Source organism: Mus caroli, unplaced genomic scaffold (assembly GCF_978045245.1).
Source record: "Mus caroli unplaced genomic scaffold, Mus_caroli_1 scaffold_4, whole genome shotgun sequence".
NCBI lineage: Eukaryota > Metazoa > Chordata > Mammalia > Rodentia > Muridae > Mus > Mus caroli.
The window spans coordinates 115,290,997-115,316,700 of NW_028227259.1; the positions used below are offsets into that span (position 1 = coordinate 115,290,997).

General features: G+C 48.2%; 1 protein-coding gene across 4 annotated transcripts in view; it reads left to right on the top strand.

The window, feature by feature from the left end:
* Positions 1–25,704, top strand: part of Ttc28 (tetratricopeptide repeat domain 28) — a 408,048-nt gene that overhangs the window by 290,406 nt on the left and 91,938 nt on the right. For all 4 annotated transcript variants that reach the window (XM_029476931.2, XM_085837027.1, XM_029476933.2 and 1 more), the window contains one exon: positions 13,365–13,872. In XM_029476931.2, the coding sequence (XP_029332791.1) occupies positions 13,365–13,872 (508 nt within the window). The remainder of the gene's footprint in view (positions 1–13,364; positions 13,873–25,704) is intronic.

Genomic DNA, 25,704 nt, shown 5'->3' on the forward strand with positions numbered 1-25,704 from the left:
AATCAGTCTAAAGGATGTCCTTTCAGGGAACTCTTTAAGTACAGTCAAGACTCCATGTCCTAGTGCGTGGCGTTGTGGTTCTCACGCCTCCACACTTGCCAGCAACCCTCCTGACAGACCAGGGTTTTAGTCAGTCCCTGTCCCTTTCCAGCCTTTATTTTGTGTTCCTGCTGAGACCTGGATTAGTTTGACTCTCTCATGCTCACTTCCTGACTTCCTGTTCCCCCTACACTCTGACCATGGCACCCTCATACAATCCAACCATGTCATCCTTGTAGGCTCTGACCACACCTCTGCTGCCAGTTGAGGTATCCTTACAAGCTTACTACCCTCCTGCGTCCCCTGATCTCCTCCCTCCCTCCCCCTCTCCCTCTTTCCCCCCTCATCCCTCTCTTCCTTCCCCTCTTCCTGCTTCCCCCTCCCTCCCCCTTCTGTTCCCTCCCCCTCTTCCTATTTCCCCCTCATTCCCCCTCCCTTCCCCTCTTCTGAAGTATAACAGGTAAAGTCCACCCTGGGTGTGATCCAGATGACAGCGTGTAGACTCATCCCACGGGTTTGCTCCTCTCTTGGGAGCTGCAGTGGAGCAGGGCCTCGCCCACCACAGGGAGCCTTCAGTTCCCTTCCTTCCCATCTCACCTCGCCAGGTCCTCCTCTGTCTGTGGCCCAGCCATTGCCACCTGGTCTCCCACCACTGACCCAGAGAAGATACTCTGCTCCCTTAAAGAGTGTCTCAGAAAGAGACCCCCAAGGCTTCCATAAAACTGATTTCTCACAGTGCCTGTCTAATACTGTGGTACATTGAATGGAAATGGCCCTGCCATTGTGGGAGTTGACCCAGTTCCTCCTTTGTGTGGGGCCCCAAGAGCTCACACTTGTCAAGGTGCATTTAAGCACCCTTGGATTCACGGCCTGGTGTGCTGGTTGGACGTCCCTCCATTGAGTTACTTACAACTGCAGCTGTAATTGCAGTGACTGGGGCAGCTTTCTGTGAGCCGTCAGATACATCAGGGGTCAGGATATATCCCACAAACAGCTAACCCTGCAGAGAACACTACACTAATAATATGATGCCCGTGGGCTGGCTGGCTGACCTGAACACTTCCAAACTTTATTTTTATAACCAGGCAGAGGGATTAAGAATTTTAAGTTGCCCAGAAGACACTCAGGAGGACTCCTGCAAGTGGTATGTTTTTCTCCATCTTAATAAAATTCCAAGTCTGTGTCCACTTTGTGATACAGTTTGGTGAGTCATTCTTTTGCTGAAAAGTAGGAGCACCTGCCTGCTAAGTGGCTGCAGGTGCTTCACTGCGGACGGACAGTGGCTTCACTCACACCCCTGCCTTTTGCTGCTATTGCTTCTGCCTCCCCCTCCTCCTCTTTTATTTTATTTTTATTTCACTTTGGGCCAGTTAATTGATGCCTTTTTTTTTTAATTTTTTTTTTTTTTTGGAAAAAGTGGGTGCAAACGTTTCTACCTGTGTGAGGCTGTCAGATCCTCTGGAACTGGAATTACAGACAATTCCCATGTGGTTGCTGGGAATTGAACCCAGGTCCTTTGGAAGAACAGTCAGTGCTCTTAACCTCTAGGGGTAAACATTTCTACCTTGTGGGATACCCTGTGGACTAGTGTGCACTTTTCAGGGTTTACTGTCTGAGTCGAGATAGGCCTCAGTCGCTAAGTAAGCTCACTGTCTTTGTTTAGCTGCACCCACTTCCCCCACATTGAAAATGTGCAGTTGCACATTGAAAAGTTCCTGTCCTTGGTGGCAACTCTGACTTGTGAAGCATAGTCGCAGAGCCCTTGGTGAGCGGTACACACCAGACCCAGAAACCAATGCTCTCACAGTCCTGGCTCTGCTGCTTGTGCACCAGTACAGTTATTAAGAAAAGGAATAGTGTCCATCATACATTAACACTAGCAGTGCTGCAGTGGTAACGGCGAGCTCTGTCTGATCACCCCATGCTCACGTGCATGAAACAAAGGCCAAAGGGCAAGGATCTCAAAGATCTAGCAGGAATCCCACAGACTGCATGAGGGCAGCAGGCAGCGGGGCAGCAGGCAGCAGGGCAGAAAGGACAAGCAGGGCAGCTGTGTCTACCCATGGGCCACAGCATTCTCACTCGGGAGGATGCAGATCCTGGTGCATCCTGGATGTTTGTTGAGCGACTGCTGTTGTGTCAGTCGTCCTGTAAGACTGAGTAACAGAGATGGCCAAGACCACCCCAGCACAAATGCTGTGTTCCACTGTGTCTCGTGGGAGGTTCCTTGGCATGTCTCATTTCTTACTGTGTAAAGTTAAAAATACTAGTCGTTTTTAGACCAGCCAGGGCTTCAGAGAGAGGCCCTGCCTCAGAGAGGTACATTTCCTTGGAAAGGTAGCACTCAAAAAAACAAGCATACCACCAAAAAAAAAAAGATTTAAAGTAACACGATGAATAATTTGATTAAACTTGTGATTAGAAAAATTATCTAGTCAGGCAGTGGTGGCTCATACCCTTAATCCTTGCACTAGGGCAGCAGAGGCAGGTGAATCTCTGAGTTTGAAGTCAGCCTGGTCTACAAAGTGAGTTCTGGGACAGCCAGGGCTACACAGAGAAACCCTTTCTCAAAAACCAAAACAAACAGACAAAAAGAAAAAAAATGTATCTAACAATATAACCTGTTTAATGCCATTCTACATACTTTATGATAAGCTAAAATAAAACAAGTTTAGAGTCTAAATTAAAATCTTAGTTAATCTTTACTGACATGTCTATGCTCAACTTTCAGACCTGTGTACAGTATCTTATTTCTTTGGAGATTTCAAAAACATGAATATTTATGTGTTTGTATGCCAAGTATCTCATGTGCCAGAGAAATAATGACAATTGTCACACCGAGGAAATGACGGTTTTCAGATGTTTCAGTTGGCATAAGAAAGAGGGCAGGACAGTGCTGATCTGGTACATTTGCTCTTTAAATGTGCAAAGCAGATTAATATAAGCACATGACATTAAAATTAGTTAATTTACTCTGTTTTGTTGGTGTTTATTACGTATTGCAACAGTTCACGAGACTGAACACACCCTCTGAGCCTGGCACAATCCCGAGCCCTTTAAATGTGAGTTTATCATTGTCCCACAAGGTGGGTGTCATTTCCCAATTTTTATGTAAGGAAACAGACAGAGGGATCTTTGCAGGGCAATGTGTGTCCTGTCAGGATGAGACTGGGACCCAGGAAACACACTGTTCCGTGCCCACCCTAGATCCCTCAGCTGACAGAATTAGCAGTTGTATAAAAAGTTCAATTAAAGTTGTTAAGGTTTAACTTTGTCACTAAATAGCACTGAGTATTTTAGAGAATGAAACAATGTTTTAAATATTAACATTTCAGACCTCACTAGTTACCATTATTTTAAAAAAACATTTAAATTTGCCAGGTAGTGGAGACATACACCTTTAATCTCAGCACTCAGGAGGCAGGCAGATCTCCAAGTTCAAGCCAGCCTGATCTACAAAGCAAGTATAGTACAATAGCGAGACCTTCAATCATTCAGATCCCACGTTCTTTCTGCTAGTGTGTTCAGGTGACACCTGAAACCAGTAGAGTGGATGATGTATAAATAAAACCTCTTCCAGCTCTAAAACCCTCTAGTCTCTTGCTCTGGCACGTGGGTCAGAATCATCATTCCTAGGGACAGAGGGTGAGTCTGCTACAGTAAGCGAGCACTCAGAGAGATGCGGTGGTCCGACTTTGCTCCTGAGCATCCAGAAACTTTTCGTTTAATAGGGGGCTCTGCAACTGTTACAACCCGACCCTTCTAGTGGGAGGGCCTGGTAACGGTCCTTCATAGATGGAAGTAGAAGTTCTCGGTTGTTTAATTCCAAAACACCTCTCTGCCTCCTTAAGGTCCTTTTCCACCCTATTTACAGGTCTCCTGTCATATCCCAGCATCTGCACACAAGCTGTCCCTTTCCGGGACACTCGTGTACATGTGTGTTTTCCATCTGTCTTCCTCCACATTCCTCCATCTATCTTACCCCGCCAAAGCCAGGTTTTATGACACAGTGTAAATACTGCCTTTGGAGGGCGATCCGTTACATCCTAACCCTTACCAAACAGCGTTTTATAGCCACTGAAGAGCAGGGTGTCTGGCAGCCATGGCATGGGACTGAAAACATCACGCTCCAGCAAACTTTGTCATGGGAAGCTCCTCCGAGACCGGTCTATCTGGTGTCTACCCCATCTCACTCTAGTCCCTAGCAGCCGCTGCAGCTCTGGGTGTTGGCCTTGACGGTCACCACAAGCTGTGCAGTCCCTCCTAGCGTAGCCTGGCTGCAGAGGCAGCTACAGTGAGAAAGAGGGAGTGGAATGCGGAGGTGACACCAGAAGTCAGGTCCTCTCTGCTGTTTCAGAAGTTGTCGGCTCTGAGCCGTGGCCCAAATGATGTGTTACATCAAGTTTACACAGGGCATCAAGTTTTCTAAAGATGAAATCATTATAAATCCTGGCAGTTTTCTGGTGTAATTAAAATGTCTAACGGGAAACCCCTGGGAAACCAGATGCAGTTTTACTGTTCCTAGAGCCGACGGTGGCAGTGTTTCTTGCCAGCTTTCGTATCTTATGACCTATAAATTGCTCTTAATAGCTAATCTGTCATCCAGGCTTCTCACATCAGAAAGCTTGTTTCCTTATTAATCTGTTCATTTGCATCTGCAAAGGACATTTACAAATCCTTCGTTTGAAAACATTGCCGTAGAATGCTGGCCATTATAAATAATTCATCACCTGTGATAGAAGCTCTTACGCCTAGGTAATAGATCTTTGTGACATTATATTATTCTTTCAACCCTAATATAATTTGGATAAAAATAATTTTTATGAAAGTCCTCTGGCTGCCGGGTTACCATGGAGAGGCAGTAACTATTACTAATGACCCTGTGAGCTCAGAGTATAGACTCAAACCAACTATTGTGCTAGCAAGGCAGTCAGATCTGCATACTGTTTATACAATAATTGGGTAATATTCCTCCAAGTCGAGGTTTGGAGTTTGGGACCGTCTGATTTGACCGACTGTGAATAAACCTGACACCAGCCATGGGCTGCGGGCAGCATGAAAATGGCTGTTGGTCTCACACGCCTCCGTCTATGTGGCCCAGCCTAGCTTCCTGTCTCTGAGGCTGTTTGCTCTCCTCCAGGAAGCATGCATAGAAGCCAGAGCAGGGTGTGAGAGGGAGCCACCACGCTCGATATGAGGCTTGGGTCAGCTCGCTGGCCGAAGCCAGGGCGGTGGACCCACGTTTCTATATTCTGTCTGGCTATTAAAAGGGAAGCCTGTGGTCTGACCATCAGCTTCCCAGTGGTACAAAAGAGGGAAGTGTGGTACTGCTAGCTTGGTGCTTTCCTTAAAATAAGGCCACACCAGCCGCCTGGCAGAGGCGCTGAATTCTGGACAGGTTTTGCCATGGAGTAGTCAGTCACTAGGTGGGTCATGGGCACTGATGGAGGAGGTGACAGTCTCCAAGCACTGAGTGACACCCCAGGAGCCCTCGACCATCATTGACCCCCCCCCATAAGAATCACATTATCACCTCAGGTGCTCAAGTCTTAATGTTTCATAAATTAGACGTGCATGTCATTTAAGACACAGCCCAGAAGAACGGGGTTCAGTCTGCAGGCTTGTCGTGCCTTGACTTCTATTGATTCTCCCGAAGTAAACCCATGGCTCGGAGAAGCCTGGTTGACCTTTGCCTCTAGATTCATACAAGGTTGTAGAGATTAGCTAATGCTGATTTAGGTGCCCGGTTCTTCTCAAATGTGGTTTTCCTATAAAAAGGACTAAAGTTCCAATGCAGAAGCGTATGTCACCGGCACGTAACTGGGCCGTTAGATAGTTTTCATAGCTGACTCTCCCCAGGATGTCTCCTGGAGAGTAACGTTACTCGTTTATACCCGAGTATTAGTCAGGATCGGCGGGCCATGGGGTAATAAGCAATCCCAGTATTTCTGTGGCTTAAAACAGAGCCTCCTTTCATGTGCCCACTCTGTGTCCATTACAGATGAGCCCAGGGTCTCGTACACGCTGCCATGCTTCCTACTTGCGGATCAGTTCAGATGGAACAATTGTAGCAACGGAAGAAAGGATGTGGTGATGTGTCCTGCTCTCACATTGTCTCCGTTTTCTGGGAGACAATCACGTGTGTTAGCCGAGGCAGGTACACAGCCACCTCCAGTCAGCTTCACACGGGCTGGGGAGAGACGTCCCAGGGACTGCCTGTACTGGCTATTTTTGTGTCAACTTGACACAGCTGGAGTTATCACAGAGAAAGGAGCTTCAGTTGAGGAAATGCCTCCGTGAGATCCAACTGTAAGGCATTTTCTCAATTAGTGATCAAGGGGGAAAGGCCCCTTGTGGGTGGGACCATCCCTGGGCTGGTAGTCTTGGGTTCTATAAGAGAGTAGGCTGAGGAAGCCAGGCAAGGCAAGCCAGTAAAGAACATCCCTCCATGGCTCTGTATCAGCTCCTGCTCCCTGACCTGTCTGAGTTCCAGTCCCCACTTCCTTTGGTGATGAACAGCAGCATGGAAGTGTAAGCCGAATAAACCCTTTCCTCCCCAACTTGCTTCTTGGTCATGATGTTTGTGCAGGAATAGAAACCCTGACTAAGACAAATTGGTACCATCAGAGTGGGGTATTCCTGTGACAACCTGACCATGTTTTGGGGAGGACTGTGGAAGGACTTTGGAACTTTGGGCTTGAAGATCCATTCGTTGTTAAGAGCTCTGTCAGATGTGTAGGAGCTTGGAAGATAATGTTGAGAACAGTGCAGAAGATGGAGGTCTGGTTTGTGAAATTTCAGAGGGAAAATTAAAGACTCTTTTCAGGGCCATTGCTGTTTTGATTGTGAAGATTTTGTAGTTCTGGTTAGCTGGGGCTGAAGAATCAGCTGTGATTAACAAGATACCAGAACTACCAAAGCAAAAACTTTGCATTACTGGGACTATTGATGCTGGTTAGCTGGAGCTAAGAAATTAGCGGTGATTAAGAAGAGACCAGCATCGTTGAGGTGACATCTTCTGGGGAGTGTTTTCTGAAAGCACAAAGAGGCTGTGTTCCAGAGATAGGCAAGGTTATACTCCTTCTGCAGTGGGACTTGGTAATGTGTAAGGGTCACCCAGGTGGTACTGGTTTTGAAGGCATGAAGGGGTCATGCAGAGCAGCTCAGGCTCGGCACTGTGAGAGGCCATGGAAGGCCATTGGTGAAGGTGCAGCCTCAGTTGTAATTGAAGGCCCAGGACTGAAGGGGTCACGCAGTGTTTTGGAGATGCCAGTACCACGAGATGACCACCAAGAGCAGCAGCAGCAGTGGAGTACAGGCATCTGGAGCCCAGAGGACGAAGTGTGTGCTACAAAGGGCATGGCTGGAGAAGTGACCCAAGCCCTTGGAGGAGCCCAGAAGATCGTGAGTTGGATCCCAGACGTTGGACGGTTGGAGATTGATTTTTGCTTTGATTGTGACTGTGCCCTGATATTTTCCCTCTTGAAGGAAGAAACTGTTTTAGTGGAGCCCACAGTTAAGAGACTTTTAATTGTAAAAAGACTTTGGATTTTAAAAGAGATGGATATTTTAAAGAGATTGAAAATTTAAGAATATGTAAAGACTGTGGGACTTTTAAAGTTATTTAGATCTTGGGGATGAATAAGAATGTAAGGGTTGAGGCTTACTAGTGATGTGTTTGTGTATCAGGTTGACAAGGGGTCAATTGTACTGGCTATTTTTGTGTCAACTTGACACAGCTGGAGTTATCACAGAGAAAGGAGCTTCAGTTGAGGAAATGCCTCCGTGAGATCCAACTGTAAGGCATTTTCTCAATTAGTGATCAAGGGGGAAAGGCCCCTTGTGGGTGGGACCATCCCTGGGCTGGTAGTCTTGGGTTCTATAAGAGAGTAGGCTGAGGAAGCCAGGCAAGGCAAGCCAGTAAAGAACATCCCTCCATGGCTCTGTATCAGCTCCTGCTCCCTGACCTGTCTGAGTTCCAGTCCCCACTTCCTTTGGTGATGAACAGCAGCATGGAAGTGTAAGCCGAATAAACCCTTTCCTCCCCAACTTGCTTCTTGGTCATGATGTTTGTGCAGGAATAGAAACCCTGACTAAGACACTGCCCTCTGTCAGTACTAACACGGGTGCCATGTTAGTTAGCATTGCTCTCCTTAGCCTGTGGCTCTCCCTCCTGCCACATGTGCCGGGCTCTCTGTGCAGAGCTTGAGCCATGGATACCAGGATGGAATTGCCGCGTGTATCCCTGCCCAGCGGTATTGTTAGTACTTTTAGGATGTCACACCTCTGTGCACACAGATTTGTCTCGTCACGTGTCAGGTTTGACATGATGATCATCAGATGAAGCGGTGTGTGGAAAAGCCTTGTATTGTCCACCCTAGGTATAGACTCGCCCAACCTGTCTCTGTTTGAGCTGTTTCTGTTTCCTGGAACTACCCACCACCCCCAAGGGGGGAAGTTCTATCTATCTATCTACTGCCTTATTTTAGAGCAGAAAACTGAGGAAATAGGGTTTGCACACTGTCACCTCCTACTTCCCCTTCATTGACATCTTCTGTAAGGTATATATCTCATAAATGATGAGCCGGCATTGATGTATTGTTAGCTGAAGTTGACATTTACAGTAGGGCTCACTCTGTGTTGTAAACGTAAATGTCACGTATCGGCTATTGTATCACACAGAACAGTTTCAGTGCCCTAAAACCCCGTTATGCCACCACTCACTGTCCCCAGGAACTTCTTCACTCTGAAGCTTGCCTGGTCCTGAATGATGCAAGCAGAAAGGAGCCATCTCAGGCTGGCCTCTTTCACCAATGTGTATATCTCTGGTTTCATCTTTTGTCTTGTGGCTTTACAGACAAACTCAGCCTCATATGGATGGCCTCATAAACGCCACCGTTTCACCATTAACTGTTTGAAAGTCTTTGGCTGTGTTATTTTGGTTTGGAGGTAAGGCCTTGTGAACTCAAGCAATCAATTCTTGTGTGCCGGCCACCCGAGGACTGGAACCACGGGGCTGTGATTTGGGAGGCTGTAAAGCCTGAGGAAATGGAGCCTGACTGGAGGAAGCGGGTCACTGGGGCGGGCCTGACTCCACTTCCTGCTCGCTCTCTGCTTCTTGACTCCAGATGCAGTGTGCCCTCACCGTGGAGTTCTCCTCAAACCCACATCACCTCAAACCTTAAGGCAAAACTAATCCTTCCTCCCTTCAGCTCCTCGTGTCAGGTGTTCTTTAGTCACAGCCACAGACAAGTGACGTAGCCATCCCTAAAACAAGGGCAGCTGTTCGGGTAGACATTTGCAGAGCAGTAATCTGGGCACGGTGCTGCCTGCTGCTTGTGAGGGAAACGGTGCTGCCTGTCAGGGTTTAGCTGCTTCTGCTGTCTTGATAGCTGTGGTGGCAGGGTTTTGTGATTTGTGATATGTTACCTGGCCCTCTTAGCACATCTCTGAAATTACTAATGCTAAGTATGTTGGAGTTAAAAAGAAACTAAAACCTACAAGTTTAAGCACCAGCCAAATCCTGACGTGGGCTTTCCAAGCCTTACAACGTATTAATATATATGTCTCACAAGGGAAGGGGGTACCTGGAGTTCTGTGTTCTGTGATATACATTGTAGCCTCACAGTCTGCCACATACATTGTAGCCTCACAGTCTGCCCTATGTCTTATTCCAGAGCCTGTCCATGTGTCTGTGTTCCTTCCCTGGGCTTTGGTACCTAACTGAGGCCCCGGGTTTATGAGCACTGAGCCACAGGGAATACCTTACCCACGTGGGCTTAGGTAGTAAAAGGGAGAATCAATATTTCTGCGACTAACTGCAAATACAATCCCCATTTCCCCAAGTACATACAATTAATCAATTGGTAAGCACACCAAATATTCCTTAGGTAACCGTGCAAACTATAACCACTATGAAAAATGCACACTGTAAGGACAGGAGTAAATGTGTGCATTGTCAGGACAGTGTTTAGTGTTCATGTCACCAGTGTGGTTCTAGTTTGGATAGCTTAAACCTTATTTTATTTCTCAAACTCAAAACCCTTGAAAATGGGTTGATGTGTGAATACATTTCTAGCTCTAGCTCGGGCCTCATGAAGCTTGTCAGGGTGACAGGGTGGCCGGCCCCAGTGCCAGAGCCTGTAGCTCGGAGCTGTGCTTTGGCAAAAACGCAACTCATTTCTATCACATCGAAAGAGAAAGCCATTGTCTTCCTCTGCCAGATAGTTTGTTAGTGATGCTTTCTGGCTGCATTTTAGTATTCAAATACAGATGTTCCCAGATGTGCCCTCTGTGGGAAGCAGCTGCTGCTTTTCTGGCACAGAAACTGCAGAGAGATCAATATACAAAGGCAGCACAAACCTCAGTACAGACACAGTGCCTGTGTGCAGTGGGCCTGGCGTTCTCAGGCGGCAGGGGGCCCTCGTACCCCCCTTAATAACCTGAAACTGTCTCAGATTTACCCTTATTCTTCAGGAGTAGAAACAAAGACAAGTGATTAATTTCAAACACACTTGGCTGATAAATACCATCACATGTTATTTGCCCGGGGACTGTAAAACACTAGATTTTATTTCCTGCGAAACTGATAGGAATATAGATGTTCGGCCGCGATTACTGACGTTCGCGGCGGCTGCTCCAAGTGGCTGCCTGGTAACAGCCCGGCCCCAAGTGGCTTGGGGTCATCAGTGCCCACACACCTTGGTTATGAGTTTACAGAGCACTGCATCATTTACTCTGGTACGATCAGGCATGAGCCTGTTGGATCCCAGCCCAGCCCTTCCAAGTGTGTACAGTGTTGTTATTAGCACCATTTTATAAATCCAGAAGATGAGATGAAGTTAAATGACTCTGGTGCTTAGCCTTGTTCGTTTGTTTGTTTGTTTGTTTGTGTTTTGTTTTGTCCAGTGCTGAGCCATGAAGCATGTGCTGAACATCACATAGTGCTACCTAGATGTGCGCTTGTAGGACATCACCATGAGCAGTACTGCCTGGCAGCTCTGCACACTAAGGGGAGACCAGCAGGGAAGGGCTGATATTCCATTCTCCTTCCCCACACCCTGGAGGGAGGTGCCTGGTTGTTCCTCTCCTCATGCCCAGAGAGCTTCAGTGAAGCAGCTCCTGCGTCTTCCTAGCATTTAGAGAAATGAAGAAGCAGAAGCACAGATCTCTGGGCCCTCATTTGGAGTTGCCATAAACCAGAAGTTTCCAAGCACAGTGGCACCTGGGGTGCTGTGCCTGCCTGAGCCTTATAAATCTGTCTGTGCGTTGTTCAAGGGCTCATTGCCTCCAACCAGATCTATTCTTCGAAGCTAGCTAGTGAATTATTTATGGATTACACATTTGACAGGGGCTTGGGGCTACATTTGAAAACACTCAGCTCCCGGCTTGTTGCTGTGGAAGGTAGAAATGTCTGTCTGGAAACCAAGGCTCAGAGCTATTCAGTGGCTACGAGTCCCAGAGGTAGGGTACTAGAATAGCTGAGCTCAGTGTGTCTGGTCCTGTGCTGCCTGGCTTCCCAGAGAGGGGCCTGTGCATCCTACCACAAGGACAGCAGGCCATAGCAGGTGAGAGTCTAAGCAGTGGCCTCGAGCGTGGGGTTCAGATAGAAAGGAAGCCTGCGAAGAGGAAGGGACAGAAAAGGGAGACAAAAGAAGCTGAGGCCAGGACCTACAGCAAATGAAGAAAAGATTGCATAGGTGAGTGTTGGTGCAGTTGGAGCAGCAGAAAGCTGTGGTACAATAGCTGGCATGGCACCCCCTCTGTCTCCCCCCACCCCAGAGGCCAACACTGTCTCAGTAGCACGTTGCCTTGTGACCTCACTGCTGCCTCGGCCAGGGTCCAGCTGGTACACCTGAAATTGCATCTGCTCACACTCCTTTGTTGGAACACGTGTGCTGAGAAAGGCAACTTAAAATAGTTCACTTTGCAAACACACCACTCAAACGCACTGTAAGAAAATGGTCCCAGCCCCTGTTATCAGGAACTGACTGCTACCTCAGAAAGCAAAGAAAACAGGGAAACACATCACTCGTGTCTCTGAAATATTAATAAAAGACAGAACACATCTGATAAAGGAAGGCCCCTCCTCTATAGGGGTGGCACCGCAGCACGGTCACCCTTTAGCCAGAGGCCCGTGACCAGGATCACTCCTTCATGTTACAGAGGTGGAAGCAACATGAAGAGAGGGGGCCACATGTCAATTGGCTGCAGGCAGGCACGTAATGAAGCAGAGGGGGGAAGCATGCATGCTTCTAAGCTTGAGAATAAAGGGAAGAGAAGGTCTAGTATTACCTTCCTTTTATATCTCCGCACAAACGTCTTAGAAACCAACGCTCAAGTCTGACTGCACGCACCCAGTAGGAGGTGGGAAGCCCATAGCCTCTCCTTTGATGCTCTGGTTTTCCATCTGCTCTGTGCCTGTGTACTATACTAGCACAGAGTCGTTTTCAACTAAGATCTCTGATTTAAGTCTGGTTTTTTCCCCCCTGTGGTGGGATTGAACTTGAGGCCTTGTACCTGCTAGGCGAGTGTTCTACTGCCGAGCTACACTGCTGGTCCCATTAAGACCTTGAAGATTTGACATAGATGGCTGGTGGGCAGTGTATGGGGTCGTGGCAGGTAGTCCTTCCCTGTCCTATGAGGCCATTGCTCAGAGACTCCAGAAGGTAAAGGAAAGCTGGAGTCCCGAATGAGCAGGAGAGGCATGGGCCAGCCAAGCAGGGCTGCCGTTCCGGGGTGTTGACTGGATTCCTTCTCTGATTATGATCTAGGTCTAAGCCACAAGTCACCTGAGGGAGTAGGATAGGACAGTGGAGGGTCCTGGCTCCTGGGATTATAAGTCATGGTGAGAAGTAACCCCCTCAGTGCCTGCCATTGGCTTTGGGACAGTGACATACAGAGGCACAGAGCGTCTTTCATGTGGGCTCTCCGAGCACCAGGAGCTCTGGGCACAGGGCCACAGGGGTCCTCCAGCACCCCATGCTGATCATTCCTCCTCAGTCGCAGGGGCTAGGGGGTACTAACAGGGCTGCAGTAACAATGACTGTTAGGGATTTCAGTTGAAAGCTACAGGAAGCACTGCCTGTTTCTGAGGGGTCGACTTCAGCAGCCCCTGCTTAGGAAGCCATTGTCTTTCGTTTGCAGTTCACTGTGGGATGCTCTTTCTATCAGTTCTGTGCGGCTCTGTGGCCTCCTGAGAGGAAGACCGCTCAAAGCTCGATTGAGGGTTCCAGACAAGCTCTGAGGTTTTAGCTGCAGAAACAAGCCAAAGCCATTTTTTTCTGGCGTTTTTCTCACTTCTCTGCCTTGCCTTTCCTCTCCAGGCAGCATCGTCAGCGCTGAGCAGCCTGGGTCACGTGTACACCGCCATCGGCGACTACCCCAACGCGCTGGCCAGTCACAAGCAGTGCGTCCTCCTGGCCAAGCAGTCCAAAGATGACCTTTCTGAAGCCCGAGAACTCGGGAACATGGGAGCCGTGTACATCGCCATGGGTGACTTTGAGAACGCCGTGCAGTGCCACGAACAGCACCTGCGGATCGCCAAGGACCTGGGGAGCAAGCGCGAGGAGGCCCGTGCCTACAGCAACCTGGGCAGCGCCTACCACTACCGGAGGAACTTTGACAAGGCCATGTCCTACCACAACTGTGTGCTGGAGCTGGCGCAGGAGCTGATGGAGAAGCCCATCGAGATGCGAGCCTACGCTGGCTTGGGCCATGCAGCCAGGTGCATGCAGGACCTGGAGAGGGCAAAACAGTACCACGAGCAGCAGCTGGGCATTGCAGAGGACCTCAAGGACCGGGCAGCAGAGGGCCGCGCATCCTCCAATCTGGGTAAGGGCATGCCAGTGTGACGCTGGGCCAGCAGCCTAGGCTGCAGATGGCTAGAGTAGTCACTGTCTTTTTGGGGAGCTTGTGTGTTTTTGCTCTAAAGAATTCATTGTGTATCTTTCCTTCAGCCATACCCCCTGAATCTGCCTACTGCAAAGTACATTGTCTCTTCTGTGCCCTGAGAAAGAAAACCCTGCAGTGAAGGGAGACACAGACAGACAGACACACACACACACATACACATACAGACACACAGACACACGCACACACACAGAGCATCCAGAGAGCAGAGCACCTGTGTAACAGAGAGAGGAGCATGGGGTAACAGGAAGCTGTGAGAGATTTAAGGGCCTGCAGAAAATACAACAGGGACGACTTTAGTTGGTGAATTAGTCCACAGTGTGTCTTTCCCCTCATAATTACGTGTATTCAGAAATAATGTTGATAGTCTTTGTATGAATGCAAAATCATTTTGTGAAAGACCTGCAACAAAGACGTGCCAACAGTTGGTTTGGAATTCAGATGCTGTCAGGACATTTTAATGTGAGGGCTGGTGAGAGGCCCGTCAGTAACTGGAAACTGGGCACTTTTGTGAAGCCTGTGACATGAGATACACTTGTGTTTGGAAGTGTAGGTGGGGTTCATTAGGTGGGATGAGGGGTAAGAAGGTGGCCACACTGGTACCTGTGTGAGCTTCAGACGCCACAGGAGCATCCCCATCTCCACTAACGCCATGTTAGCATGCCCCTGCCCTTCCCTCCACCTCGGCTGCTGCTAACAGCAGTCCTTGTAAAACCCATGCTGTGGCCGTATGCTGTAGAGGCCTGCAGCTTCTCAGGTGGGTCTAAAGAGGGCCTTGAGACCAGAACAAGAGTCTAGGCTTGCAGGAGGACACAGCGTTGTCATCTACTGAGTCCACACCTGAGAACTGTTCCCTTGAGTCACACACACCCCTGGCCTGTATTTTCATTGGGGCTGTATTCCTAGTTTTCGTTGGCTGCATACGACTTGTGGGCCCCAGGTTCGTCGTGTCTGGGAAAGTCTGACAAGAACTGAACTAACAAGGTCCTGGCTGTCTGTGTTCATTCTATCAGTGATCAGTATCTACTGACACCTCACTGTGTGATTAGTCCTGGGTAATTAATTTGTTTAAAGGATGATGGCACTCCCATAAGCTTTGTATGTTTGAAGAGCTAATAATATAGTTGGAAAATATGTGCGGACAGAGCATCAGCGCTCGTCTACCTGCCTCTGTGGCTCTGCCTCTTTTCATATCTTATACTAGTTTATAGATTACATCACGCATCCATATATGTGTGTGTGTGTATATATATATATATATATATATATATATATATATATATATATTCTTATTATATCCTGTTTATAGTCCATTAAAGGCCACATACTTATGTGCTGCCATGAAACTCCTAGGAGGGCGAGCCTGAGGGTAGGACACCCTGGGAAGCCTATTCACAAAGTTTACACCCAGGCAGACCATCCCCAGAGTTGAAATTTGGCCCAAAATGGAGCCGTCTTTGTGGTGAAGAGGATGTGAAAGAAAGGATGGGCTGCCACAGGTTGGTGGGTCTGAGGGGTTTAGCATCAGCGCCTGGCTAGAGGATGGGGGCAGAATGGCATGCAGTCTAGTCATGGCTGTGCTTGAGAGCTGAAGCCTGGAAGTAATGACATGAGGGAGTGAGGAGAGGTGTGCAGCGGGGAAGAGGGCCCCATCCTTAGTGGAGGAGGCTGTGTGTCTTGACTAGGCAGATTTTCCTTTTCACATTGTGTTAGCTTTGGCAAGTTGTGTTTTCCAGATTATCTGAGTCATTCAATCCAAGACCCAAAGTCCTTAGTAACTCCTTTATCATTCTTGTAACACTGGACGGCTATGTGGGGCTGTCCTCGTTACCACTCATACGGAGTCAGGCTATACCCATTCCTCATACACAGACGGTTTTCTAGATCATTCTGGTTGGAAATTTACCAATGTCTACAAGGCGGACTCTGCTGTAGTTAGTCCTTTGGCTGTGCATGTCTGCTATTCCATTTGTTTCTGCTGCACCTTGTATAATATTCTTCTCCCTCCTCACCTGAGTCCTCCTTGCTTTAGCTACCCAAGCTCAGAACTTAAACCTGTGGCTATGCCTCCTCTTGTCAGGGCAGTCACGTGAAGGTCTTACATGGCCTGTGAACAGTGCTCTGTCCATCTCATGATTTCTATATTATGTTTCCACGTCCACTGAACTGGAAAACATTTAAGATCATTTGTGATTGTTCTTTGGTCCATTTGTTTAATTTTAAACTATTTGGGGTAGGTAGAGCTTAGTGGTCAGTCATTTGTCAAGTATGCACGAGGTCCACCGATCAATTCCCAGCACTGTATAGAAAAAGGAATTCAGTAATCAAAGCACTGTGCTAGGGATGTGGCTCGGTGGGTGAGCGCTTGGTGAGCAGCATGGGTGTAGTCGTGCAAGCCTGTCACCCCAGAGCCACGAGGTTGGATGTGCAGAGAGCAGATCCCAGGGGCTTGGCGGGTTTCTAGTCCTACTCATGAACAGCTAACACGGGGGTTGGGGGTCTGACGGATGCCTGGATTGGTCTCTGAATCCCTAATGGCCCATATGAGATGGCAGGAAACCTGGCACTTTCTTGTATGTGGTGTGCATAGAATCCAGAGGTTGACATTGGGTGTTCTCATTGCCATCTTACAAGTAGAGGCAGGCTCTCTAGCTGAACCCAGAACTCACTAATCTGATCTGGTTCCTCTAGCTAGCCTGCCTCTGCCTCCCAAGCGTGGGGCAGTGGGTGTGGGGGAATAAAGGAAATGGGAGACAACCCATGTCCCACCAGAGTTCCAGTGCTCTGGGCAGGTGGATGTGGAGGACTGCCGTGTGCTCTCCATGTGGCCCCCGGTGGGTGTCTGGCTGTGTGAAGCCATGGACCCCAGTTCATGGGGAGGGGGGTGAACAGTCACTGGACAGCTCAGATGAGCTGAGAACAAAGTGGGGGCCTGGGGGCAGCTCCGGGGCCAAAGGGAGGAGAGGGCAGGGGCAGAGGGGGTACTGGGTGATTCCCACACAGTTGAGAGTCCTTGGTCTGGTCCGTGACTGGAGCGCAGGAAGGCTCTCTAGCGGGAGGTTAGACGCAGCTCTTTAGATGCATGCCTTGATGAGCAGAGACAGTCTATGGTTTTAGAGCTTTATTGTAGAAAGGCAGAGAAAAAGAGAAAAGGTAGAAAAGGAGAGGTTGCCCATGGCCATGTAGAGAGAAGGGTGAAGGGAGGAGGAGAAGGAGAGCTAGAAATGAGAGTAAGAAAGGTAAGAGCTTAAGAGAGAGAGGAAGGGCCAAGCAGCCCCTTTTATTAGTGGGCTGGGCTATCTTGCAGTTGCAGGATAACTGTGAGGAGAAGCATACCTGGCTATTGTCAGGTAACTGTGAGGGTGGAGTCTAGCCAGACTGCCAGGAGCTTGGGACATTGTGTGACCTATAGTTACAGGATTGTGGAGTTGGGGGCTCAGTGGGGTCAGGCGCCTATGTCTGGGAATGTGGCTCACTGTTCCGTCCCTTGTAGAGTTTTCTACTGGGTTTCCAGAGCAAGCTTTGCTCAACCAAAACAGGCTGCCTTTCACGGTCCCACACCTGAGCACTGGGACAATGCCTCTGGCAGGCTGCCACAGGTAACGAGAGTTCGCATGGTCAGTGGGGATTCAAACTCCAACCCTCTCACTTGTGCCCTAAACAGTTTGTCCACTTGTCTGTCTCTTTGGCCCTGACTTGGTAAATTTTGATTGTGTATGTGTGTGTGTGTGTGAGAACTAACAAAATTTTCCAAACCTATGAATAAAGAAAGAAGATGAAAAACAGGAAGGGAACCGTGGTCCAGATCTCCTGGATACAAAGCATAATGAATGGGTCAAGATATCAAAATAGCTAAAAATTCCTTACATTTGATGGAATCTTAGATAAAATGACACACACACACACACACACGATAAATAATCTGATAGATGCAGATTCAAAAACTGGAAGAAAGAAAATTTAAGCCGCATCTGGACATATTATAATATAACTGCTTCAACTGGCCTTGTGGGAGAGAAATCTGAGAAGCAGTCAAGGAAATAAAACGGTGTTTCCCCCGAGTCTTTATCAGAAACAAAGGAGGGACAACTAGCAGGGTTGCAGGGTTAAAACAAGGTCTTACTCTTGAACCTTGGCTGGTCCTGAACTCATTACATAGACCAGGCTGACCTCAAACTCATAGAGATCTACCTGCCTCTGTCTCTGCCTCCCAAGTGCTTGGATTAAAGGGGTGCTAAACGAAATAGTAAAATCTGCCTCAACCCAGCGAGACTATTCCTCCAGAACGAAGGTGAGCTGTGTACGTGTGCCTATAATCCCAGTACCCAGCAGGCAAGGCTCACCCAGGACTTCAGAGCAAGTCCTGTCTCAAACTCAAATTAAAAGGAATGAAGGCAAACACCATGTACTTCAGGTGTACCACTGTGAAGAGCTCATCACTGGCGGAGAACTGTAAGAAATATTGAATAAAGTCTTTTGGACAGACGGAAAAATGATACCATATGGAGGCTCGGGTATTTAGGAGAGAAAGAGAGTACCAGAAATGGTAAATACATGGATAAACAAGACATTGTTTTCCTCTTAAGTAATTAAGGTGGCTGTTTAAAACAAAAATATAATACCATATTTAAGAATAACCCAGGTACAGTAATAGTGTGGCAGCTGCAGCAAGGGATACAGCAGGTGGGAGCAGATGCATCTGCCAGGTATACTTGGATCTCACAGGGAGCGCACGCTCTAGTGTTAGCTCAACGTAGACTCCAAACTGTGAGGAACTCCCAAGAAAAACACTGAAAAAGGATTCAGCTACCAAACAAGCAAGCAAGCAAGCAGAGGAGACAAACCATGGAGCGAGGCCAAAGGAGGGTGGCCCCAAACCCGACAGCTGAATGGTAATATTAAATACTAAAAGAAACAGCCACAAAGAAGTGCTAGAGAGAGGGCTCAGTAGTTAAGAGCACAGGGTACTCCTGCAGAGGACTTGGGTTCAGTTTCCCAGCATCCACGTGGTGGCTCACAATCTCAAACTCCAGTTCCAGGGGACCGGATACCCTCTTCTGGCTTTCATGGGTACCAGGCACACACATGGTGTGCAGACACACATACAGGCAAAACACTCATGTGTATATAATAAAACAATTTTTAAAAATAAAAACAGAAAAAAATCATTGCTTAATTCTGTGTCATTTGCACCTGACACATTAAATAAGATAAATAAATAAATAAATAAATAAATAAATAAATAAATAAATAGGAACCACAGAAATACCAAAGGAAGGTACATACCAAAGGAGTGGGCATGTTACTGTCAGATAATAGGCCTTAGAAAAGAGGTGTATCACCTGTGAGAAAAAGAGCCAAAGGAGAGTTAGTGTCCATGGAGACCAGTTTGTGTCTCATCAGCTCACAGGGAAACTGCACGCTAGAGACCTGTCCTGGGAGGTCCCCCACATTACCACAGCCAGTGTGCACTCGTTATATCAAAACAAGTAAAGACAACTCAGGAAAAGAGAGCGGATATTTTTTGGGGGGGAGGGTGGTGGTGGGGGTTCGAGACAGGGTTTCTCTGTGTAGCCCTGGCTGTCCTGGAACTCACTCTGTAGACCAGGCTGGCCTCAAACTTAGAAATCTGCGCCTCCTTCTGCCTCCCAAGTGCTGGGATTAAAGGCGCGTGCCACCACGGCTGGCTTGAGATCAGATGTTTTATGTTAACTGTAGATTATTTCCCTGTATAATTAAATGATTTGCTGAGGGGTATGGGGTAGGGACTTGGCAGACTCTGTGTGTGTGTGTGTGTGTGTGTGTGTGTGTGTGTGTGTGTTAGCCTGTGGAGGAGCCCTAGAATAGTTTAGTTTGCAGGGACCTGTCGTTTCTCCCCACTGGGTCTGTGGGCAGCACCAGTTCTCCAGAGCAATAGCAAATGTTGGTAGTTCTCAGAGTTAACAGCCAGAAAGGTTCATCCGTCGTGATATCCTCTTGTTACTGAGCCTTGTGCATACAGATGTGGCTGGCCATGTTCATGGGGGACCTCCGTTTATACCATATGACCCCAAGTCCCCAAGATTAACCACACTGGCAGCAGAGCCACGATGCTCCCTTGGGCAAACATCCCAGCTGTGCCCAGAGACCTAGACCCAACTGTTTCCTGCAGAAGAGAACTTTACAATGCATATTGTATTTTTTAGGTTTAGAATTTTCTTTTATTTTTTTTTTCTTTAGCCTTTCAGGTTTCAGGACTAAGATTTTAGGTGTTCATTTGTGCTGCGTATTTTTTCCATTGACATAGCTGAGTCTAGATTTGGTGTGTGCTTTTAAAGCCTTGACAGCTATATCCATGTGAGTTGTCTTGAGGTTAGGCCCTATTGATTGCTTTTTTTCCCTTCTTCTTCAGTTTGGTGGATATGCTCATACTGTGAGGTTTAAAGTGTATAATTCACTAGTTTTAGTGTAGCCGTGGCTGTTAGTTGATTACCTGTCATTTTTAGTATCAGCACACTATGCAGTAACTAACACAGGAGTATATCACACTGTGGGGGTGATCTGCAGAAGAGCTGCCTCCTGACATATCTATCTTGATAACTCAGGTGTGATGGCGTTGCTCTCCCAGGCAGCTGACTTGGCTGCAGTTGGCTTCTTCCTATTGGTGGGTGTCAGGGGAAGCCTTTCTCTGCAGCTTTGATATTCAGAGACTGTCACAGTTAGGAATTCTCCTGCTATACTAAACACCTTGACCAAAGGAAACTTAGGGAGGGAAGGGTTTATCTCATCATATGGCCTGTAGTCCCTCATCCAGGGAAGTCTGGGCTGGAACCTGGAGGCAGGAACTGAAGCAGAGGCCGTGGAGGAGCACCACTCGCTGGCTTGCTCCTGCTCTCCAGCACTCATGGTACATTTGGCTACATCCTCCGTTGTCTCCACCCCTGTGTGGTAATCTATAGCAGCTTGGGCTGTGAGGAAAGGCTGCTGCCCCGTGCTGGAAGCCCCTACTCATTTTTAACCTCAACAATTTGGCTTTTACCCTTTCCCCTCCCTGGGGCTCACCAGCAGTCTCCTCAGGCAGAGCTGGGAGCCTTTTGAGGTTCTGATTTGACTCATGTGGCAGCCACTGAAGTCCCCCAACCCTGTTCTGTGCAGAATGCTGTCCATCCTTCTTGACTGGTCTTTGTGCAGATTAAAGGTTTTTGTTTTGTTTTGTTTTGTTTTGTTTTGTTTTGTTTTAAGTTGCAAAAGTGAGGTAAACTTGTGTGGAAAAAGTTTTCACAAAATTGAATAAAATAGGAAAAAGGACACTGCCCATTCGTGTGACTTATCTGCCTCACACCCAGCATTAGCTGTTAGTGGCCTGGTAGAACCTTTCAGAACCCTTACCACATGCACAGACACAGACGTCTGTGGGTGAAGTCTCAGTGGCTGCACCCTGTCCCATGTGTGGAGTGGGGTCACATCACAATCCTGTCCCCCACCCCCAGCTTCACTCAGCTTCTCTCCCCAGCCTCTCCTTCTCCATGTCACGGCGGCTCCCTTCCCTCCAGGTGGGGATCCTTGTCTCATTTCTAACCTTTGTCTGTTTCTGTTTATCACCCCAACCCTTGACTCCTGATTTCTGCACACTGCTTCCAACTCTCTTCTTTCTTACCTTCCCTCTGTTTCCCGTGTCAGGATGCCCCACGCCTCTCACCCCACATGGATGCTCAGTATCAACCGAGCCAAACGTGAACCCTGGCTTTCTGACAGCGACCACTCAGGCTTTGCTGAGCTGCTGCTGATGGCCCCCCTTGCAGCCCTGTACACCAGCACAGAGGCTGATGTCACCAAGTGCTGTGTGACCGGTACTTAAGCAGTTTGAGTGAGTTCTCACACAGCTGCGTTGGTGCTAAGACCCTGAAATCAGTTCCACTGGGCTAAAGGCAAGTCCATCTTGTAGTGGCCCAGAAAATATGCTTCTTGGTCTTTCCCGCCTTCCACTGGTCACCCTCACATCCCTCTGAAATGCAGTAGCCACTACAGTGTCTGACTGACTCTGAAACCACACTGTCCTCTGTCCTACCCCAGGCTAACAGCTTTCTTCAGTAGGGACAGCTATGTTCCTGTCAGGCCTGCCTAGTAGATCAGAGTGACCTCCCCATGCCATGGAAGGTGACTGTCACACTCTCTAGGGAAGGATTGTGGGGGACACTGATCAGCCTACCACACTGTCCTGACTTTGCAAACCAATATCAGTTTCTTTCCTCCTTCCCTGCTTCAGCTGACTGTCAGTCTAAGCTGCCGAGGGAAGATTCTCTTAAACGTTCTCGCCCTTTGCCCCTTCCCGATTGCCCAGTGTGCTGCAAGAACCCAGCTGCTGGGCTCTTCTTCCGTGCCTTTCATCCATGCCCCCTCGACCCTCTACAGTGGAACTGGGCTCATTTTCAAGCACCACTTGTTGGTTGCAGTGTTCTGTGTCCACACAATGGTCAGTCACACGAAGTCTTCTGTCTTTATTCCTGCCCTGAACACCATACCTGTGATGGACCCTTCTGATCTCAGCGTTTCCCACTGTGGCCTTGCTTTCCCGACTCCTCTGTGTTCTTCCTCCAGCTGTCTCTGTCTCATTCTCTCTCTCTCCTCACTCTCCGTGTGTGTGTGTGTGTGTGTGTGTCTGGAGTTCACCTGCTACATCAGAACGACCCCCAATCCCATCCATTGCTTATGACCTCTCTTTATAGTCAGATATTGCCTTTGTGTGAACCCTAGAACTATTGAAACACTTGTCTCTTCTTCTGTTCTGTTCAGTTGTAATCACTCTTACATGTGGAGCCACACAGTCACCTCCAAGGCACTACAGTCCACGGGCTATAGGAGCTGCTTTGTGCTTTGTGGTCTGTGTCCATACATGGGACCCTTACATGGAGTAGGCTCTCGGTGCATTTGGCTAAGAACAAGCAAGTAAGACTGGAAACAAAGCTCTGCCAGGGTGAGCTGGAGATCATGGATGCTGTTGGATAGAAACTGGAGGAGGGAAAGGGTTGGGCAGGGCTCTTGTGAGCTCAGTTTTCTGCCCCACCCCCATAGTGACTTCTCCCACTTTAAGAACCATTGATGAATAAGAAGGACAAACAGGTGTCAAGGTAACATGGAGAGGACGGGAAGGAAGGACAGTCAGGAAGACTGAGTCAGGTACCATGGGGAAGGGACCAGGTGGAGCTCAGAGAGAAGAGAGCTTCAGGATGTGATGGGTCTAATTTTTATATCAAGGAAGCTGAGGGCTGTGAGCTTGGGTCACTGAGATCTTCCATCACAGCTGTGGTGTCTGTTAGGGACACTGTAGAGCTGGTGGAGAGATGGGCTAATACCTGTCACCTGCTTCTCACTTGAAGGAGTCGGTTGCGACCCTTGGGATTCTTGTAAGCAGCCAGACAGCCTGGATGCTGTGTGAGTAACCTCATCCTGTGAATCAGGGCTGATGAAAACCTCTTCAGGCTTTTCACGCCAAATAGCTGTACTTATAGGACAATGTGTCTGTCACCTGGAGGGTCCTGGTGGTTCTAACGGAGGTGCTTTGAAATCAAACCAATGGCGCACTGTGGGCTAGGTGGCTCGAGTGATGTCCCGATTAATGTCATCCAGTTCCAGTTGACACAGATGTTCTCATTGACTGGGAAGCCAGGCAGAGCTGCCTCTCCTCTCACTGGGATAAAGTGTAACCAGGAAACTCCAACAAGGAGGTCTGTCAGCCGTCCAATAATCCGTCTGGAAAATAACTCTCCCTTCTCATTTAAAGACATCTTTTGTCGAGGCAGTAACTTATTTGGGGGTAAAAGGGCGAGAAAACTAGCTCATTTATGCTTCACACCACACATCCTGCTAGGCCTCAGGTACAGGGTGGATCCTGCCCTCTTCTGCTAAGTAGAAACAGTCAGCGTGGTTCTCCCCAGGAGCCTCTAGGTGTGTATGGAGCTTCTCTGGGCCACACACTACAAACAGGGCATTGAGAATAGAAATAGAGAAAAATCATGCTGCCTTTTCATTCCTTCGTTTAAAGGACAACGTCCTCAGCCTGGCGTTCATAATCTTTTCTGGGAGTCTTGTTAGCAAGTGTGAGGTTAGTGTTGTTCCCCACCCAACAATGGCGACCAAAACTGTGTCTGTCTTCTGTGCTGTTTCTGGAGTCTACAAAAAGTTGCTCAAACAAAGCTCCTAAAGATGACATTTGAAAACAAAATCCTGGCAGTCTGAACCAGAAGATTCTGAATTCCCATGCTGTGACATACCATCCGCACGTCATACACACACATACACACACACACACACACACACACACACACACACACCATGCTCCTTAGTGACACACCGCTTATGCACACACTGCACCTTAGCATCAGAGACTGCTAAGTAAGTTGATGAAGAAAATGATCACGAAGAACAAGGTCAACTTGAAATTCTGGAGGATCTTATAACAAATTATTCTGTAGGGAAAATGCTGCTGACAGTCATCCTCTTCCATGCTTTTTATATCTCGATTTGTATGTTGGATTCTCGTCGAGAGGAACGAGGTCCGGCTTTATAGGTATGTCTACAGGCAGTAATGAATCGAGATCCACTGAGTGTTTTTCTCTGGAAATCCTCAGAATGACATGCAGAGACATATTCAAAGCGTGTCTCCTGTTGCAGCCTGTGAGACCTCACTGGAAGCCCTTGGCTTGGTAGCGTGAACTCACACTTGTGTCTCATAGAACTTTTTGTCACTTACAAGTATCCCAGGAGTAAGGGGCTTTGTGACTCTGCTAAGGTCAAGAGTCAGAATTGGTTAAGAGTCTGGGTCTCAGAGCTCATCTGTCAGACTTTCCATCCCAACAGGAGCATCGCTGGATAGGCTGCAGCTATGGGGCACACGCCACACCCATCAGCCTAAAGATGAGTGAGCTAGGTTATAGACCAGCCTGGAGCAATGACCCTGCTCTGCCCAGCTGCAAGGCAGCAAGCCTTCCCCAGGACCAAAGCCACTGCAGATGCCTCCTGCCCTAGAGAAGCGTCTCACGATGTCCTGTGCTGGGCCATGCCTTTCAGAGAATTCATCAATCCTCACTGTAACGCTGTGTGAGCAGAGAGAAGCTACCAGCCAGCCAGAATCAGGTCACAGAGGGGAAATCCGCAGACAGCTCTGCACTGTGATGTAGCCACCACCAGCCTCTGGGCAGAGCCAGTTAAGTGAGAAGAGACCAGACTGGGCAGATTATCCAAGCCTGGTGTGGGAAGTCACCACACACCTCTGGTTCTCACCTGAAGATGGAAAGAAAAACTGTAAATATAAAAGAATTAATACCTCCCAGGCTCTAAGACAGATTTTTTCCCCCAACATCAAAGAGAAGGAACAAGACTGCCCCTTCCCTGTTAAAAGGAGAAATAAGGAACAGAGATCTCTAACTAAAACAGTCTTCTGATGGCGTGCTGGAGGACTTATGGAGAATGATTCAATCCCAAAACATGCACCAGGCTTCCCCAACCCCTACCAGTGCCTGATAAATACGAATAATATTCTCTTGCTCCTTTGGGTCAAGCTCTGTGCCTCTGCTTGTCCAGACATTGCTGCTTGAAAGGTGCCAGGACTCGCTGTCAGACACAGTGTAACACCAGCAGAGGTGGGTGGGGCAGTGTGCGTCCCGGTCAGAGTGTGCTCTGGGCCCGCAGGACACTGCACAAGCTGCCATTGGAATAATGGATAGGCGCCTGCTGCCAGGTCCCGGAGTGGTGTCTCCAGCAGGCAGAGCCTAGCAG